The following is a 15,963-nucleotide window of genomic DNA, read 5'->3' on the forward strand; positions in this document are numbered from 1 at the left end:
CAGGCGAATGCGGTCAGTCAGGCAGGCAGCAGCGAGGACGCCTCAACCAGCTGGTCTCCTCTGCGGATGGATGAACGCCAGTGGCCCGAGCCGAACAACTAGTGACATTTTCAGATAAAAGCAGGTACGCTGCGACACTTCGCTCCTTGTGCCAAGGACTATCCGGCCTCGTAAGATGCGCCCCGAGCTCTTTGGGCTCGTTACGACGTTTGTCTTTCGTGAGTGGTTTGCAGGGGCAAGCTAACGGAGGCTAACTGGTTAGCCGAGGGAGTGTCCCGGCTGGACCGCCGCCCACCCCAAAACACCCGTCCGATGAATTTAAATATCAGACAAATAGTACACATAAACCCCGAGTTGCTCGATTCTGTCGCATTAGCACCACTAATGTTAGTTTTGAAAAAAACGTAGATTAGATTCGACTAGCGATGCTGGTTTTATTCATCTCTAAAAATACCGAATCATCATCATTACATTGTCGTAGCACAAAATTTGTTGTCAAGTCATGAAACGACTCTTGAATTGCCTTACGTGACAAGTGTATCTCTATTTAGAGAGTTTATATGCAAGTTACAATCACAAGATGGCGCCAAATATCACATTTAGACGTCGCATGTTGAACGAAGCAGGAATCACTTCACCAAAGACATATTTTCACTTACCAGATCCGTGTGGCATATTTCTGTTAAAATACCCAATAATAATAATAATAATAAAAAAAAGCACACTTTCCACACCTTTTTTTTTCTCACACTGAAATGAGCCCGTTTTGAAGGATGCTGACAGTCCTTGGCATCAGCCCATGATGGTGCAAAATTGATCAAGCCGTGACTCAGCTGCCTGTGAGGACAAATTTTGCGCTTCCTGGAAACTGGGCCTCGCACCCATTGGACAAAAGGAATTAAAAAAAAAAAGCAGAGCATGCAGTACAAGTTAATCCTGTCTTTTGTTTACCGTTTGATGCGCATCACGTCGGCCTTTTGTCCTCGGACTGAATCGAGCCGCGCTACCGAACTGAACATCCATTTGCTGACACCTTATCGACTGCGAGTACAATTGCTGGTTGTTGCTGCCAACATGGTCGTTTCAAGTGTTCTTGTCCAGCTCAGTGGCCTAGTGGTAGAGTGTCTCCCCTGAGACTGGAAGGTTGTGGGTTCAAACCCCGGTTGGGTCATACCAAAGACTATAAAAATGGGACCCATTTCCACCCTGCTTGGAAGGTTGTGGGTTCAAATCCCGGTTGGGTCATACCAAAGACTATAAAAATGGGACCCATTGCCACCCTGCTTGGCACTCAGCATTAAGAGTTGCAATTGGGGGGTTAGATCACCAAATGATTCCTGGGCGCGGCATCGCTACAGCTCCCTCCGGGGGTGGGTTAAATGCAGAGACAAATTTCACCACACTCAGATGCGTGCGTGACAATCATTGGGTCTTTACCTTTTTTTTACCAGGTGGTAGTTCACCAATTCAGAAGTCTTGAAGACTTGTACTTTCCAATCAAAATTCACTTCCACCATACGAGCCAAAATTTGTGCACAATCATGTACAAAACTCACCTCCTGCCTACAAACGCTTGTACAAGCACTGCAATACTGATGTGAAACGGTTGCCTTTAGGACCCAGCACCTTTTTGTGGACCTGACCGCCCCCCTCTCACACACACACACTGATGTCCTCAGTCTGCTTCCAGCCTGTGCATTTACATCAGAGCCGTCAAGTGAAAGCAAGTGATTGTGGCTTGCAAGCTGAATCGTAGCGTTATTGTGTTTGGGAGGGGCTGGACGACTTGGGAACATGTCACAATTCAAGAGGACCACGTCCAGCCGGGTGAGTGCGTGACAATTTCTACGGCAGTGCCCACTCTTGGTTCCGATTTGAACTCAGGTGCTCAGGACAGTTTGTACGCCAGGTGTGTTTTATTTTGTTAAGGGGCTGTTGAGGACTTCCTGTTGGTCAGCGGCAGGTTACGTCACTGGGTGATGATGTCACTGGTCACACTTCTTATATTACCTATGGCGTCTTTAAGGTTGTTTGGAGCGTCCATAATAATCTCTAACAGCCCATTTTAGCTTAGCATGGCATAGCGTTCTTTATCAGTAACTAGGAAGAATTTATTTATAGCATATAAACTTCCTATTAAGTGTAATTTTAAAAGTAAAATTATAGTGAAAAAAATTTCCATTTTTTTGGGAGGGAATTTCATGTGTCGAAACTACTAATGGTATTGGTACTTGGTATCGGTATCGCCAACTACTCAAGAAGTGAGAACTCGTATTGGAATCGCCCTAAAACCTTTTTTAAAATGAGCATCTCTAATTTGAAGTAAAACAGCTTCCAAAACAATTTTAGGCAAGTCCCTTTTTTTCATATTTGTTGACCTGTATATGTTTTGCAGTGGTCACAGAATCGAATGACGCTCAATAATTCAGTGAGCCTCGTCGGTCGGTGTGCGTTAGCTGCCTCCAGCGTGTGGCTAACGTGGGCCGCTCACAAAGCAACTTTTCCTCTTTCCTTCCTGACCTACTTTCTTCCCTTGTTCCTTTCTTTGGTCCTGTCTTCAGTTCCGCCTTTCTTCCAACTCATCACACCTAATTTATTTGAGCATCATTTCTTTCCTTCCTGCCTTCGCTCCCTCGTTCCTTCATCCCACGTTTTATGCATCCTCACATTTTTCTTTGTTTACCTATTTTTTTTCACTTCAGACTTGCTGTTTTGCCTTTTTCCTTTTCTTTTCTTCCTTCCATTATATTTGTTGTCCTTCCTGGACTCATGTCTGTCTAAGGGCTCATGCTTGGCCATCCACTAGCTGCCGTGGTTTTATCTTCATTAACATTCCCCGGGGGATTGACACCCAACAAAACCTTCCTTATGCGTTGTGTATGTTGTTGGTTTTTTTTCTTGTAAGGTGGATTTAACAGCATCGCTGAAGTTTAGCAACAGTTATTTCTCAACACGGATGTGGTGGATGTTGCGCTTAACAGTAGTCACAAAAAGTATTTTTGTAAAGGTGGCCCATAATGACGCTTCGCCTCCCTTCCACAGCACAAAACACATTTAAGGGTTGAACTTTTCGGCTGATCTTTCTACAGACGGCCAGGATGAGCTCGGACGGCGGTGGCGGGCGGCCCCCCAAGGTGGGCTCCCTGGTGGAGGTAATCGGCAAGGGTCAGCGCGGCACCGTGGCCTACATGGGCGCTACCCTCTTTGCCTCGGGCAAGTGGGTGGGCGTCATCCTGGACGAGGCCAAGGGCAAGAACGACGGCACCGTACAGGGCAAGCGCTACTTCACCTGCCAGGACGGCCACGGCATTTTTGTCAGACAGTCACAGGTACAAGTCTTGTGGAAGGTATCCACGAATAAACTTTAATCCCCAAAATATTGACAACTCCATGTTCTTCTGTCGGCATGACAATATGTGTAAAAAGCTACCCTGCGGAAGTTCTTGATGGGTTCCCTTTTTTGTTTCAGATCCAACTAGTTGACGGCGGCGCCGACACCACGTCCCCGGAAACGCCCGAGCCCAGCGCCACCAAGGTGCCCAAGCGAGGTAACATTTGGCCCTTTCATTCTGGCAGCCATCTTGAGCTCCTGTTTTACGGCACAACGGTCCACCCGCTCTCTCTCTTTTATAGCTTTTTTATTTGTAGCAGGATCTTTAACATCCCTGTTCCTCTTTCTATGCCCGTAGACATTCTGGACACGTCCAAGTCCGCCAAACTGGTGAGTCATCTGGATGTATACAGACATGCAACAAAAAGCCCGAAAAGAAAGACGCCCCTCATCATCACTGGATGCTCGCATGCCCAACATCATCCGGCCTTACGACTTTTCTTTGTGTTGCTTCTTCGGTGTTGTTCCATGAAATATTTTGCTGCAGTGTGAGGGCTGGCCTCACTCTGGTCAAACATTCTATTTAAACAAAGTTTTATTTGGCTGACTCATTCTCAAACGACGGTACATTGTCATTTGGGAATGAGGCCTTATCCCGCCAGCAGAGGGAGACATTTCATCTCTTACCGGTCATGACTACATTTCTTGTTATTTTCGCTCACATTGTTTGCGTTCATCAAAAAGACATGAAAAATCATTACAAAAATGTTGCTTTTTTGTGCATGCATGTTTTTTTTAATCCTCAATAAATTGAAGACACCAACGTTCATGAGAAAATCCCAGGAGTCAATGCAATCGTAAAATAAATTTAAAATAGCCATAGCATGCTTATAAAAACTTCCTTTTTACATGTTACTCAGTTACTCAGTTACTCAGTTGTGGTCTATTGAGTGAAAGTGGAACAGCTTTTGTCAGAATTTCTCGTCATCATAGCATCACAGCCGTTTTGGTGTGGTCTCTTTAAATGCAAATGAGATATTTCACACCTTTCCGGTCGGACATATTTGTAGTTTATTAGCGGAGGTAGAGTTTACTAGCGCCGCACACTTTTTGATCAATTAAAAGACGTGAACAGCAGAAGACTTGTCCATACATACATAACACGTGACAAAAAAATATCCCCTCACAATATTTATTAACATGTCTTGTGAACAAGGACTGCAGTCAAGCTACGTAGTAAGCAAATGCTATCGCTGGCGTTAGCAAGAAGCTAAGAAATGCATTTAATACATTATTGTGTTCCCCGAGAATAAAACAGCACTTTTGATGCAATTCATCTACAACTACTCATTAAAACAGCCCTTTTGATGCAATTCAGCTACAACTACGCAATAAAACAGCACTTTCGATGCAATTCATCTACAACTACTCAAAATACATCCCCAAGAAAAGAAAACAGAGCGTACAGCGCTAAAATCAGCAGAAAGACTAATGCTAATGCTATGAAAACGAGGGCAATAATATGAAAGTGAAATACAGTTTATGATTTTTGTGTCATCTGAAGCTTAGCGCATTGCTGTGTCCGTCGTTTCCACAGATTGAACGAACTGATTAAACGAAGTCTTTCTGCAAATCCTTCTCGATACTGACGAGATTTCTGAAACACTAGTCCTTGAACAAGCAGGACAGATGTGGGAACTTCTTCCTAAACAATTAAATTTAACCAGGCACTTATTTGAGGTTCTGATGCTGGGGGATGGTGTAATGATGAGTTGTGTGGATTAATGTATCCAACAACGGAACAATTTGATCTTTCCACTTGTACCTTTGGCATCCTTGAGTTTGGACTCCAAACTCAAGGATTGCTTATTTGTAGTCCAAACTTTGGACTACAAATAAGTAATAAAGATTGCAGATTTGTGAAACCGTTTGGCTGCACCCATTACCTTGTTTGGTAGTGCCGCCCCAAAGACTGTGACGTAATAAGCAAAAATACATAATAAAAAATGGATAAAATTGAACACAGTAAAAAAATATCCCCGGACAGATTATAAAAGTATCTCTGTAGCACCTGGAGAGAAAAAGTGGATTTTGCATGATATGTCTCCCTAATTCTACACTACATTGGTTGCATGAATGTTTAGGTATATTTTTTGCAATAGTCAGAGTGTGCAACCAATGTCGATATTTTTTATGTCAATCCAGCAGATTTAGTTTTTTTCCAATGTGCACTTGATGACATGTCAGATGTGTGCCAGATTCAGACGTCAAGCTTCCTTCCTTCCTTCCTTCCTTCCTTCCTTCCTTCCTTCCTTCCTTCCTTCCTTCCTTCCTTCCTTCCTTCCTTCCTTCCTTCCTTCCTTCCTTCCTTCCTTCCTTCCTTCCTTCCTTCCTTCCTTCCTTCCTTCCTTCCTTCCTTCCTTCCTTCCTTCCTTCCTTCCTTCCTTCCTTCCTTCCTTCCTTCCTTCCTTCCTTCCTTCCTTCCTTCCTTCCTTCCTTCCTTCCTTCCTTCCTTCCTTCCTTCCTTCCTTCCTTCCTTCCTTCCTTCCTTCCTTCCTTCCTTCCTTCCTTCCTTCCTTCCTTCCTTCCTTCCTTCCTTCACGCAGCGAGGAATCAAGGCCAGAAAGGTGCGGCATGTTTCCCTCGCCTCGCGACACCGTCTTAACCGTGACAACCGTAGCACAGAATTCGCCCGCTCGCCACGCTATCATCCACAATGACGGGAAGAGGCAGCACTCTTCCCGTCACGTGACCATGCTCTCGGCTCTGGCCTGCCTTTTTTGTCAGCTTGGTTGTTTGCTCTGTTTTTATTTTTTGTATATTTTTTGCAGTTTGGCCTCAGCTTCTCGTGTCATACGTAGAGCAGACGATATGCTCTGAAAATGATATTACAGTATAATAATAGTGGAAGGGAAAGTAAGCAAGACCAAAGAATGCCGTATCAGCCGTATCAAGTTTCCCTCGCAGGGCATATCACAGTGTGGATGACAGGAAGTCATCAAAACGACCTGGTCTCGCCCGCATGCAAAGCGACCAGCACCCAAATGCGTCCACCACACAATTGCTTTATGCACCTTTGAAATATGCTCTGAAGGGGAAACCTGAGACGCATGCAAATAATTAGCTGCTTCTTATCATTTTTATCATTTGATAGACACTTTTGAACTGTCAAGGAAGATTTGTCGGGTTGGCTCTGGCCCGAAGGGCCTTGAAATTTGACACCTGTGTCAAAACAGGTTTTTTTTTGTGTTTTTTTTTTTTTTTTTAATTTGAAAGAGACGTAAACATATTTTGTTTTGTTTTTTAAATAAAAACACTAGTATTAAGCCCTTTTTATTACATGGACGCTTACTTGTGACTGCAGCTGTTAAAGGGTGCCCTGGCGTTGCTAGGAGACGATGGGGGGGGGAGTCTCGCATCGATGAAGTCCTGGCTCATTTTGCCGCTCCATCCCCCCTGTTGCTTTTTTTTTTTCTCTTCTCAAACATTGTCTCTTTGCATCCTCGTCCCACCCGGAGCGGTTAACAGAGCACTGCCTCACCCCCGCTGTGGTCGCCGTGGCGATGAGTGGGTGAAATGGAGGGGAGGGCTGAGGCTGCGCGGTGATGTCATGCGGGAGCAGGACATTGGATGAGAGGGCTGGTCAGGGTAGGGGGGCGGGAGGAAGGTTAACGCGGACGAGGCGGCGAGATGTGAGAACGCTGCTGAGGCGCTGAGATTAGCAAAGGACGGGGACGAGGAAGGGAGGCTGCAGGAAACACCGCCGTGCCAATTTGCACCGCTGCAGCTCGACGACCCGCCTGCCCGCCCGTCTTTGTCTGTTTGTCTGTCAATTTATCAGTCTGTGTGTCCTCCTCTCTTGCAAATATGATGAGGCAGACGGCGGCTCCTCGAAAGGTACCGACCGCCGCCTTGATGCTCGCGCGCCCTTCATCTGCAATTTCTAGTTTTCTGCTATCGCCCCTCTGTTTGTCATGCTTTTTTTTTTTTCTAGAGTTAGGTCAGTCGAGAGTGTGTGGTACGACGTTCGGGTTTAAGAGGCTGTCAGCTCTTATTTGGCAGCGCCGTTAGGTCGGGCTAAATTCCGCTGAATGGTCTCACTGTAATCCAATAAAGCATCCAACCCGACAGGCGGAGCGAGACGGCGAGATGTTGGAAAGTTTAATGCATTCACAGATTTGTCAGAAACAAAAGAGAAGCATAAAAAGCTCTTTTCATCTTCTTCCTGCTTGATCTTGAGCAGCAGTTGGCTTGGGCCAACTCAGTAGAATTGAATTCAATTTGATTCGACCGGCGCCAATTTACAACACAAGTTGTCTCATCATCGCTCGTGCTGCAGAAAAGGATCCAGCTTTGTAAAATCCGGAACAAATTTACCTATCTTTGCCTACGGCATATTGCGTCTTGTTGCACAAGATGGCAGAAGGCGCAATTAACCTGCATGTGCACCTGTCGCGCTTGTGTCTTGTTCCCGGCCGACTGGACCGCACAATGTGGCCATTTAGCTCGCTGGTGGCGCCGGCGCCGCCAGTCACGCTACGCTAGCCTTTCAGATGCTCCAGCTTGGCGGGTCGGCGCTGCGTGAGATCAGCAAATACGGTTGTGTTGTGTTTCAGGTCCGGTTGTCTCGGTGCAGGGTACCACACGCGTTGCGTTGTTTGACTCACTCGTCTTTACGCTGAGCCTTCCTCCTGTTTCCATTCGTACCTTCAATGACTAAACCCGCCTGTTTGTTTCCTTGCCTGCCCTCCTCTTCCACCTCCTCCTGCATCTTCCTGGTCCTCAGACCACAGCGAGACGGCCCAAGGTGAGCCATTGTGCAGCTCCTCAGGGCTTCCTCCTTTTCTCCCAACTGGGACGACATTCAAACACACTTGACTGCTTTTCGAGGAAGGAAAACTTTGACATGTTTTTCCTCAATCAGGCAAGCCGTCCCGCAGGCCCCGGCGGCAAGGCTCCGGTGTCGGGCTCGGCATCGGGCTCGACCGGTGAGATGAGCAGCAGTGAGGCCAGCACGCCGGCGCAGACGCCGCTGGCCGCCCCGGTCATCCCCACGCTGCACTCGCCGGGGAACCCGCTGCCGCCCGTACCCAGCAAGGTCCGTATGAGACGCTCTGAACCAAGCCTCTGAGTCGCCACTTAGGGTTCGTGTCGCGCTACCAAAGTGCCGATATTGTACTTCATTCATATTTCACCTCCACCTCAGGAGGAAATCGCCATGGCAACGCAGGTGCGTGACGCTCGCACCGAAAACTGTTTGTCTCTTTGAACAGCCTGGCTGAGGTGCCAGTTCTAAAAATACACATTTCGTCGAGGATTCGGCGAACTTAGCTTGCTTCGATGACATTTTCAAAACAGAATCTGGATTCCTTCTCGTGTATAGCGTCTCTTGTATGGTCACGCCTGTTTCAGGAGGAGGAGGCCTTGCACGCTCAAGTGAAGGACCTGGAGGAGAAGCTGGAGACCCTGAAACTGAAGCGGACCGAGGACAAGGCCAAGCTGAAGGAGCTGGAGAAGCACAAAATCCAGCTGGAGCAGCTGCAGGAGTGGAGGAGCAAGATGCAGGAGCAGCAGGCTGAGTTGCAGAAGCAACTCAAGGAAGCCAAGCGGGTACGGGGAAGGTCCGGCGGGACGCTCGTGTGTGATGTGGCTCGGCGTGACGTGACACGTCTGCCGGCAGGAGGCCAAGGAAGCCCTGGAGGCCAAGGAGCGCTACATGGAGGAGATGTCGGACACGGCCGACGCCATCGAGATGGCCACGCTGGACAAGGAGATGGCCGAGGAGCGCGCCGAGTCCTTGCAGCTGGAGGTGGACTCCATGAAGGAGAAGGTGGACGAGCTCACCATGGACCTGGAGATCCTCAAGCATGAGATCGAGGAGAAAGGTGCGGACGCCACCTTTCTCCTCACATGTGGTGACAAAATGAAGCAAAGTTGTCAACGAGGTCTCGTTCGGGTTGCCGTCAGGTTCGGATGGCGCTGCGTCCAGTTATCACGTCAAACAGCTGGAGGAGCAAAACGGCAGATTGAAGGAAGCTCTGGTCAGGTACATAGAAGGGGCTTCTGCTCACAACTTGTACTAGTAACTCATGACTTACTAGTTTCTTCTGGATGTCAGGATGCGAGATCTGTCAACGTCGGAGAAGCAGGAGCACGTGAAACTGCAGAAGCAAATGGAGAAGAAGAACGTGGAGCTGGACGCTTTGAGGGCCCACAAGGAGAAGCTGCAAGAAGAAATGGCGGCGGCTGAGAAGACCGTCGACGAGCTCAAAGAGCAGGCAAACACTCTTGGTTGTTTCATGAGGAAAATAGATGATCAAAAATATTTTAAAATATATATATATTAGAGGAACACCTTTGCGTTATGATAAGAATGCAGTATTCAACTCATACAATTGATCATGTTGATGACAATCAGGTGGATGCAGCTTTGGGAGCGGAGGAGATGGTGGAGACCCTGACGGAGAGGAACTTGGATCTGGAGGAGAAAGTGCGGGAGCTGAGGGAGACCGTTGGCGACCTGGTGCGTGCTTGTGTTTTTCCACATCTGAAGAGGCCTCTTTTTTGGATTTGTTGTGACTTGAATATTTTTTTCCTCCGCAGGAGGCCATCAACGAGATGAACGACGAGCTGCAGGAGAACGCTCGCGAGACGGAGCTAGAGCTGCGGGAGATGCTGGACCTGAGCGGGACGCGCGTGCGAGAGGCCGACAAACGAGTGGAGGCGGCACAGGAGACGGTGGCCGACTACCAGCAGACCATCAGCAAGTACCGCCAGCTCACTGCTCACCTGCAGGTCGTGCCAATTTCAGACTTTGTCTCCGCCACCGCCGCCGATTCCTGATTGGTCCTTCTGGCGGGCGCCCGCAGGAAGTCAACCGAGAACTGACCAGCCAGCAGGAAGCTTCGGCCGAGCTCCAGCAGCAGCCGCCCGCTGAGATGTTTGACTTCAAGATCAAGTTTGCTGAGACAAAGGCCCACGCCAAGGTTGCCGACACGCGGCCAATAAGAAAACACAATTGGACTGAGAATGCGACCCGTTTGAAGTTGTGCCGTGTCTGCAGGCCGTGGAGATGGAGCTGAGGAAGATGGAGGTGGCGCAGGCCAACAGGCATGTTGCCCTGCTCACCGCGTTCATGCCAGAGTCCTTCCTGCGCCACGGAGGCGACCATGACTGCATCCTAGTGCTGCTGCTCATCCCCAGACTCGTCTGCAAGGTCCCTCAAATCAGATTCCTTGTCTGCTCTATCTACATTTGCGGCGCTCAACATTGTGTGTGTGTGTGTGTAGGCAGAGCTGATCAGCAAACAAGCACAAGAGAAGTTCGACCTGAAGGAGAACAGCGCCGAGCGAACGGGACTGCGAGGCTCAGCTGGCGAGCGGCTGAGCTTCGCCGGCGGTCTGGTCTACTCACTGAGCCTCCTGCAGGCCACTCTCCACAAATACGAGCAGTACGTCGCAGGTGTCTTCCTGGTGGTTTGACGTGTCCTCAAAATGAGCTCCGGATTCTGCTCAGAGCACTGTGCGAGTGCAACGTGGAGGTGTACAAGAAGATCGGCTCGCTGTACTCGGAAATGAGCGTCCACGAGCGCTCGCTGGACTTCCTCATCGAGCTGCTTAGCAAGGACCAGCTGGACGAGACCGTCAACGTAGAGGCGCTCACCAAGGCCATCAAGTACTACCAGGTGAGCAAAACGAGGCCATTTCCAATCTTCAACAAGGTCAAGAGCTACTTCAATAAGAAAGTTCATTTTTTTCTGACGCCAACCCAAAAACACAAGTTGGGGGACAAACAATCCAGTCATGAAATCTGAACTATGTTTTCAAAGTGGTCTTTTAACCGTGTCTCCGCAGCAACTGTACAGCATCCACCTGGCGGAGCAGGATGAGGATTGCACCATGCAGCTGGCCGACCACATCAGAGTGAGAGCAAATCAATTAAAAAAGTACGCTTGGTTGGCTAGCACCACTAACACCGCTGTGGTGCAGTTCACGCAGAGCGCGCTGGACTGCATGTGGGTGGAGGCGGGCCGCCTGCGGGCCTTCCTGCACGCCGGCCAGGAGAAGGCCCAGCTGGCCGCACTGCTCAAGGACCTGGAGACGTCCTGTGGCGACGTGCAGCAGTTCTGCAAAAAGATCCGACGACGCATGCCCGGCACCGACGCACCCGGTATCCCGTCGGCGCTCGCCTTCGGTCAGCAGGTCAGCCGCTGCCCCTCAGCCAAACGCTTTGGGACCTCCAAACGTGTCCAAAGTTCTTCTTCGTTTGCGTGCAGGTGTCAGAGACGCTGCGCGAGTGCCGCAAGCAGCTGACATGGACGGTGGCGCTGCTGCAGGAGGTGGCGGCGGCTGGCGCTCAGATGATGTCACCACTGGGCGAGCAGGAGGGGCTGGCGGCCGTCAAGCTGGAGGACGTGGCTTTCAAGGCCGCCGAGCAGGTCGGCCGGGGTCTTCTTCCCAAAACCGTTACAAGTAGGCGCGCTAACGCCAGCATGTCATCGCCATTGCTCAGATTTATGGCCGTCTGGGTGCCAACCCCTACGAGTGTCTGCGTCAGTCATGCTGCGTCATCATAGCGACCATGAACAAGATGGCCACTGCCATGCAGGAGGGAGAGTACGACGCCGAGCGGCCTCACCCCAAGGTGACTTGACACCTGCGGATGCTTCCATTGAGACGAGACGCTGATGCCCGGTGTTCTTTTAGGCTCCGCCCCCTGTCGAGCTGCGGGCGGCGGCTCTCCGTGCGGAAATGACGGACGCGGAAGGTTTGGGGATGAAGCTGGAGGACAGAGAGACGGTCATCAAGGAGCTCAAGAAGTCACTCAAGATTAAGGTGACTCATGGCTACTTATTGATTACTTGTCAAGACAATCACACTCTTCTCCGGTCGTCAAACTCACGGCAATGTGTTCCTTCCTGAAAATAACAGCAATTACTTTTGTTTGGAATACATAGACGTTTTGAAACATTTGGTTGAAAAAGAAATCTTGAGGAAAAGTAAACGTGTTTGCGCGTCCCTGACACCTTTGGTCTTTTTCAGGGCGAAGAACTGAGCGAGGCCAACGTGCGGCTGAGCCTGCTGGAGAAGAAGCTGGACAGCTCGTCCAAAGATGCAGACGAGCGCGTGGAGAAAATCCAAACCCGACTGGATGAAGCTCACAACCTCCTCAAGAAGAAAGAGAAGTGAGTCGACCTGGCGCTGGCGGCCCGGCACCTGCCTCACGCTGTCCGTCCGTCCATAGGGACTTTGAGGAGACGATGGACGCCTTGCAGGCCGACATTGACCAGCTTGAGGCGGAGAAGGCCGAGCTCAAGCAACGTGTCGGCGGACAGGCCAAGACAGCCGGTGACGGGCCGAGGGACAGCGGCCCGCCTGGACTTGAAGGTGAAGACGCAACATTCCACAGTTGCACAAACACTGAAAACATTTCCTTTTTGAGTGTTTTGAAAAATGTCAGTTCCAATCCCCCCCCTCTCTCCCTCTCTCTCTCTCTCTCGCTCTCTCTCTCTCTCTCTCTCTCTCTCTCTCTCTCTCTCTCTCTCTCTCTCTCTCTCTCTCTCTCTCTCTCTCTCTCTCCCTCTCTCTCTCTTACAAAATGTGCAGAGGAGCAAAAAGGTAGCAAGCAGCATGCAAGTGTTTTTGCATGCCATCTGCTTCCGTTTTGCACGCTAATTCGTTTCTGTTTTTCAGCCGTTTGTGCTTTTTATTGATCATAGTCATGTTGTATCATATTTTATTTTGTTGTTGTCGTTTTTTGTCGTCTAGTGTATTTACATGTTTTGTTCTCATTCTGTGTGTCACGCCCCGTAGCAAACCTGTCGGGCGCGGGCATCCAGGTGGTGGACTCACCGCTGTTGACTCATCAGCTGGAAGCTCAGCGGCTCTGCATCAAGCAGTTGAAGAACCAAAACAACTGGTTGAAGGTAAGCTGCAGCTGCTTCGCCCCAAAAGCCATTACTCTCCTCAACCACGACCCCCCCCCCCCCCCCCCCCCCCCCTGCAGGCGGAGAAAATGCGCAGCCAGCTGGCGGCGCTGCCACCATTGCGGGTCACCAAGCTGCCATCCAGGGACGGGCCCGCGCCTTTCTCCGGCGCCCTCTACAGGAAGACGGACCAGCTGCTGGAGACCCTGCTGCAGATGAGCGCTAACGTCAAAGTGGTCGACATTACAGGGAAATGTCCCGGTAAGAAAGTATGGTGGCTGTGGCTCAGGTGGTAGAGCAGACTGACCAGTAGAGTCGGTGGTTCAAAGTCCAAGTCGTGCTGCTGTTTCCCTAAATCCTTACAATACATGGTCATTTACAAAAAAATAAATAAAAAAAAAAAGCTTACTATACATGGTATTTTTTTATTTAAAGCTGCACTATATAGTATGGTCATTAAAACAAAAAAAAGCCGTAGTGATTTATCTTTTCTTGCAGTGACGCCGAGCGCTCAGCTTCTGGAGCAGACGGCTCGCTTGCAGTCGCTGCGAGACACGCTCGACAGGCTCAAGGTGAGCACGGGCGCACACGCAAACAAATGAGCACACACTTAGGTTGCGTTTTGGTGCCAGGGCGAGGTGGCCGAACACGTGGTCAAGCAGCAGCCCGGCGCCAGGGTGTCTTCCGACTTTGCCACCTTTCCCTCCGCCTCCTTCGTTAAGGTCAGTCGTACTTGTCTCATTTCCAGCAGACATGCAGAAATGTAATGACCTTTAAAATATGTCCAATGTCAAAGTAGTTTTTTTTGAAGCGCATGTAAATGATGTCTTTGAATGTCCCTGCGTGTGGTTCAGGCCAAGGAAGAGAATGCAGGCTCATGCGTGGTGGGCCGGGTGATGGTTCCATGTCCTCGAGGTCAGGAGCAGGTCCACCGTGTGCTCCTGACACAGCGTCAGCTTCACCATGTCCACAGCCTCCTCTTGCGCAATTGAGCTTCCTCTTCATCTTTCTCATCCTTATGCTCGCCTGGAGCAGGCCAGCAGCTTTTGCGCCTCTTGGCTTATTGTGTGAGCTTGTTAGACCAGAGTACAAATGTGGATCTTTCTTTTTTTTTTTCCAAGCTAAGTTTGCACATTAGCGCATCAAAACAAAGTTAGTGTTAGCTGACTGCGTTTCTGTGACACCTCCAGTCTTTTTGTTGCAACAACCAGAAATGTCCAAGTGGACGTCCTCATGGAGTTTGCACTTTGTCCATAATTTTTTTTAAATGATTTCATTGGAAGGTAGCACAGTCTGCCCCAAGAATCTCTGGCCTTACTATGTTCTGGCCTTCCTATGTGGCAACTCCAAAATGACATTTTTATTGTTTTTCGCTGTAACAAAAAAAAATATTTGGAGCTGTTTGCGTGTGTGCGTGTACTGTACCATACTTACGCAAGCCGCTGATCAATAAACCCTAACCCTCAGCATTTCTTTTTGAATATTTTATTATTACAACATTTCTAAAAATGACATCATCATCACAAGTTGTGTTATTTTTAAAAACCCAATGTTTAAAATCACCAAAGTTTTTCATATTGGACAGTCTTGCGGTTCTCCAAGCGACGTTTATTGAGTCTCTGGAAAGACAAAAAAAAAAAAAGTCAATCTTCAATAATTTTTTTGTTAGATTCCCTAAAGACATACATTTTTGTAGAACCTGACCCACCTTATTGAAGATCTGGAGGTTGAGCCGGTTTAATCGTAGTTGCGCGGCCCTTCGCTCCATCTCCAGCTTGCAGAGAACCTCTGGAAGTCCTTCACACAGCCTGAACCACAAAACAGTTTGGGAATTCAAGGAGCAAGCACCAAAATGACTGCATGCAGACGAATGTCCTTACTGTTTGGTGCGCTGCATCATTTCCTTCTTGGGCACCGCCCTCCTCGGCATCCTGCTGCCTGCATCCGCACAAAAACGCCACCACTAAGACCCAACAACATAAAAATTCTATAGTTGTGCAACAAAAAGCAAATAATGACCTGGCAGTCCTGTGCTGATTTTCCGCCAATTCAACATTTGAACGCGCTGACGTGAGTGCAAGATGAAATCTGGCCGTCGCATGGCCAGCGCTTCCTGCGGGGGACAACACAAACGGCATGCGGCTTCCATCAACATACAACAGACATTTTTCACTTTTAAGTACAAATAAAAAATGTTCATTTGAAACGTAACCTGCAGAGAAGTGACTTGGTGGTCGCTTGTGGAGGACGCACAATGAGTGACTTCATTGTCGTCGTCGAGTTGTTGTCGAGGTTTCAGAGGTTCTCTTGCCGTTTTGCCGTGGTCGTACCAAACGGTACTCGGCCCAGGTGACGCCGCTTCCAGCTCGTCCGGCTCATTCTCCTTGGATGAGTCGTCCAACGGGATGAACCACCACACCGCTGAAATGTTGTCCAACAATGATGAATTTAAACTTTTTTTAATAAACACAAATGTTCACTGCACCTTTGGGTGGCGTTCGAGTCTTCTTGTGCTTGAGGGGGGTCATGTGACCTTTTTGCGAGCTCCAACGCGCTCGCCCCGGTGGCGGGAACATGGTTCCCACATCTCGCGTGCGACGGAGCATGTTGTTGCACGCAATCTCCACCTCGCCTGAGAGGACAACATAAAAATGGCTGCGTTTGATCATGAGTGTTTTTGCAGCATGTGAAACTAGAAAGCAGCTTG

General features: G+C 49.1%; 2 protein-coding genes across 8 annotated transcripts in view; one reads left to right on the plus strand and one right to left on the minus strand.

Moving 5' to 3' along the window:
* alms1 (ALMS1 centrosome and basal body associated protein) overlaps window positions 1-15,963 on the minus strand; it is a 29,106-nt gene that overhangs the window by 5,159 nt on the left and 7,984 nt on the right. For 4 of the 5 annotated variants that reach the window (XM_061301017.1, XM_061301020.1, XM_061301018.1 and 1 more), the window contains exons 15-20: window positions 15,742-15,888; window positions 15,469-15,677; window positions 15,276-15,369; window positions 15,137-15,194; window positions 14,965-15,064; window positions 14,726-14,875 (exon numbers count right to left, since the gene is read on the minus strand). In XM_061301017.1, coding sequence (XP_061157001.1) covers window positions 14,816-14,875; window positions 14,965-15,064; window positions 15,137-15,194; window positions 15,276-15,369; window positions 15,469-15,677; window positions 15,742-15,888 — 668 coding nt within the window. In that variant the 3' untranslated portion in view covers window positions 14,726-14,815. Of the gene's footprint in view, window positions 1-14,725; window positions 14,876-14,964; window positions 15,065-15,136; window positions 15,195-15,275; window positions 15,370-15,468; window positions 15,678-15,741; window positions 15,889-15,963 lie in introns of those variants that run through there. The other variant, XM_061301016.1, reaches the window with a different exon arrangement.
* LOC133169107 (dynactin subunit 1-like) lies at window positions 3-14,725 on the plus strand. 3 transcript variants are annotated; one of them, XM_061301023.1, is made up of 28 exons: window positions 3-124; window positions 3,090-3,329; window positions 3,470-3,548; window positions 3,690-3,721; window positions 8,118-8,138; window positions 8,256-8,429; window positions 8,744-8,941; window positions 9,012-9,216; window positions 9,299-9,377; window positions 9,450-9,609; window positions 9,750-9,854; window positions 9,935-10,126; window positions 10,201-10,317; window positions 10,395-10,547; window positions 10,621-10,781; window positions 10,847-11,015; window positions 11,185-11,253; window positions 11,320-11,532; window positions 11,607-11,768; window positions 11,843-11,974; window positions 12,037-12,165; window positions 12,373-12,515; window positions 12,575-12,717; window positions 13,144-13,256; window positions 13,337-13,517; window positions 13,755-13,828; window positions 13,889-13,978; window positions 14,111-14,725. In XM_061301023.1, exons 2-28 carry the CDS (start codon window positions 3,099-3,101, stop codon window positions 14,246-14,248), a joined length of 3,663 nt encoding a protein of 1,220 aa, XP_061157007.1. In that variant the 5' UTR covers window positions 3-124; window positions 3,090-3,098; the 3' UTR covers window positions 14,249-14,725. The 3 variants fall into 3 exon arrangements, with proteins under 3 accessions (XP_061157007.1, XP_061157005.1, XP_061157006.1); XM_061301021.1 differs by lacking the exon at window positions 3-124 and adding an exon at window positions 1,670-1,827; XM_061301022.1 differs by lacking the exons at window positions 3-124; window positions 8,118-8,138 and adding an exon at window positions 1,670-1,827.

Source organism: Syngnathus typhle, linkage group LG16 (genome assembly GCF_033458585.1).
Source record: "Syngnathus typhle isolate RoL2023-S1 ecotype Sweden linkage group LG16, RoL_Styp_1.0, whole genome shotgun sequence".
In the NCBI taxonomy this organism is placed as follows: Eukaryota; Metazoa; Chordata; class Actinopteri; order Syngnathiformes; family Syngnathidae; genus Syngnathus; species Syngnathus typhle.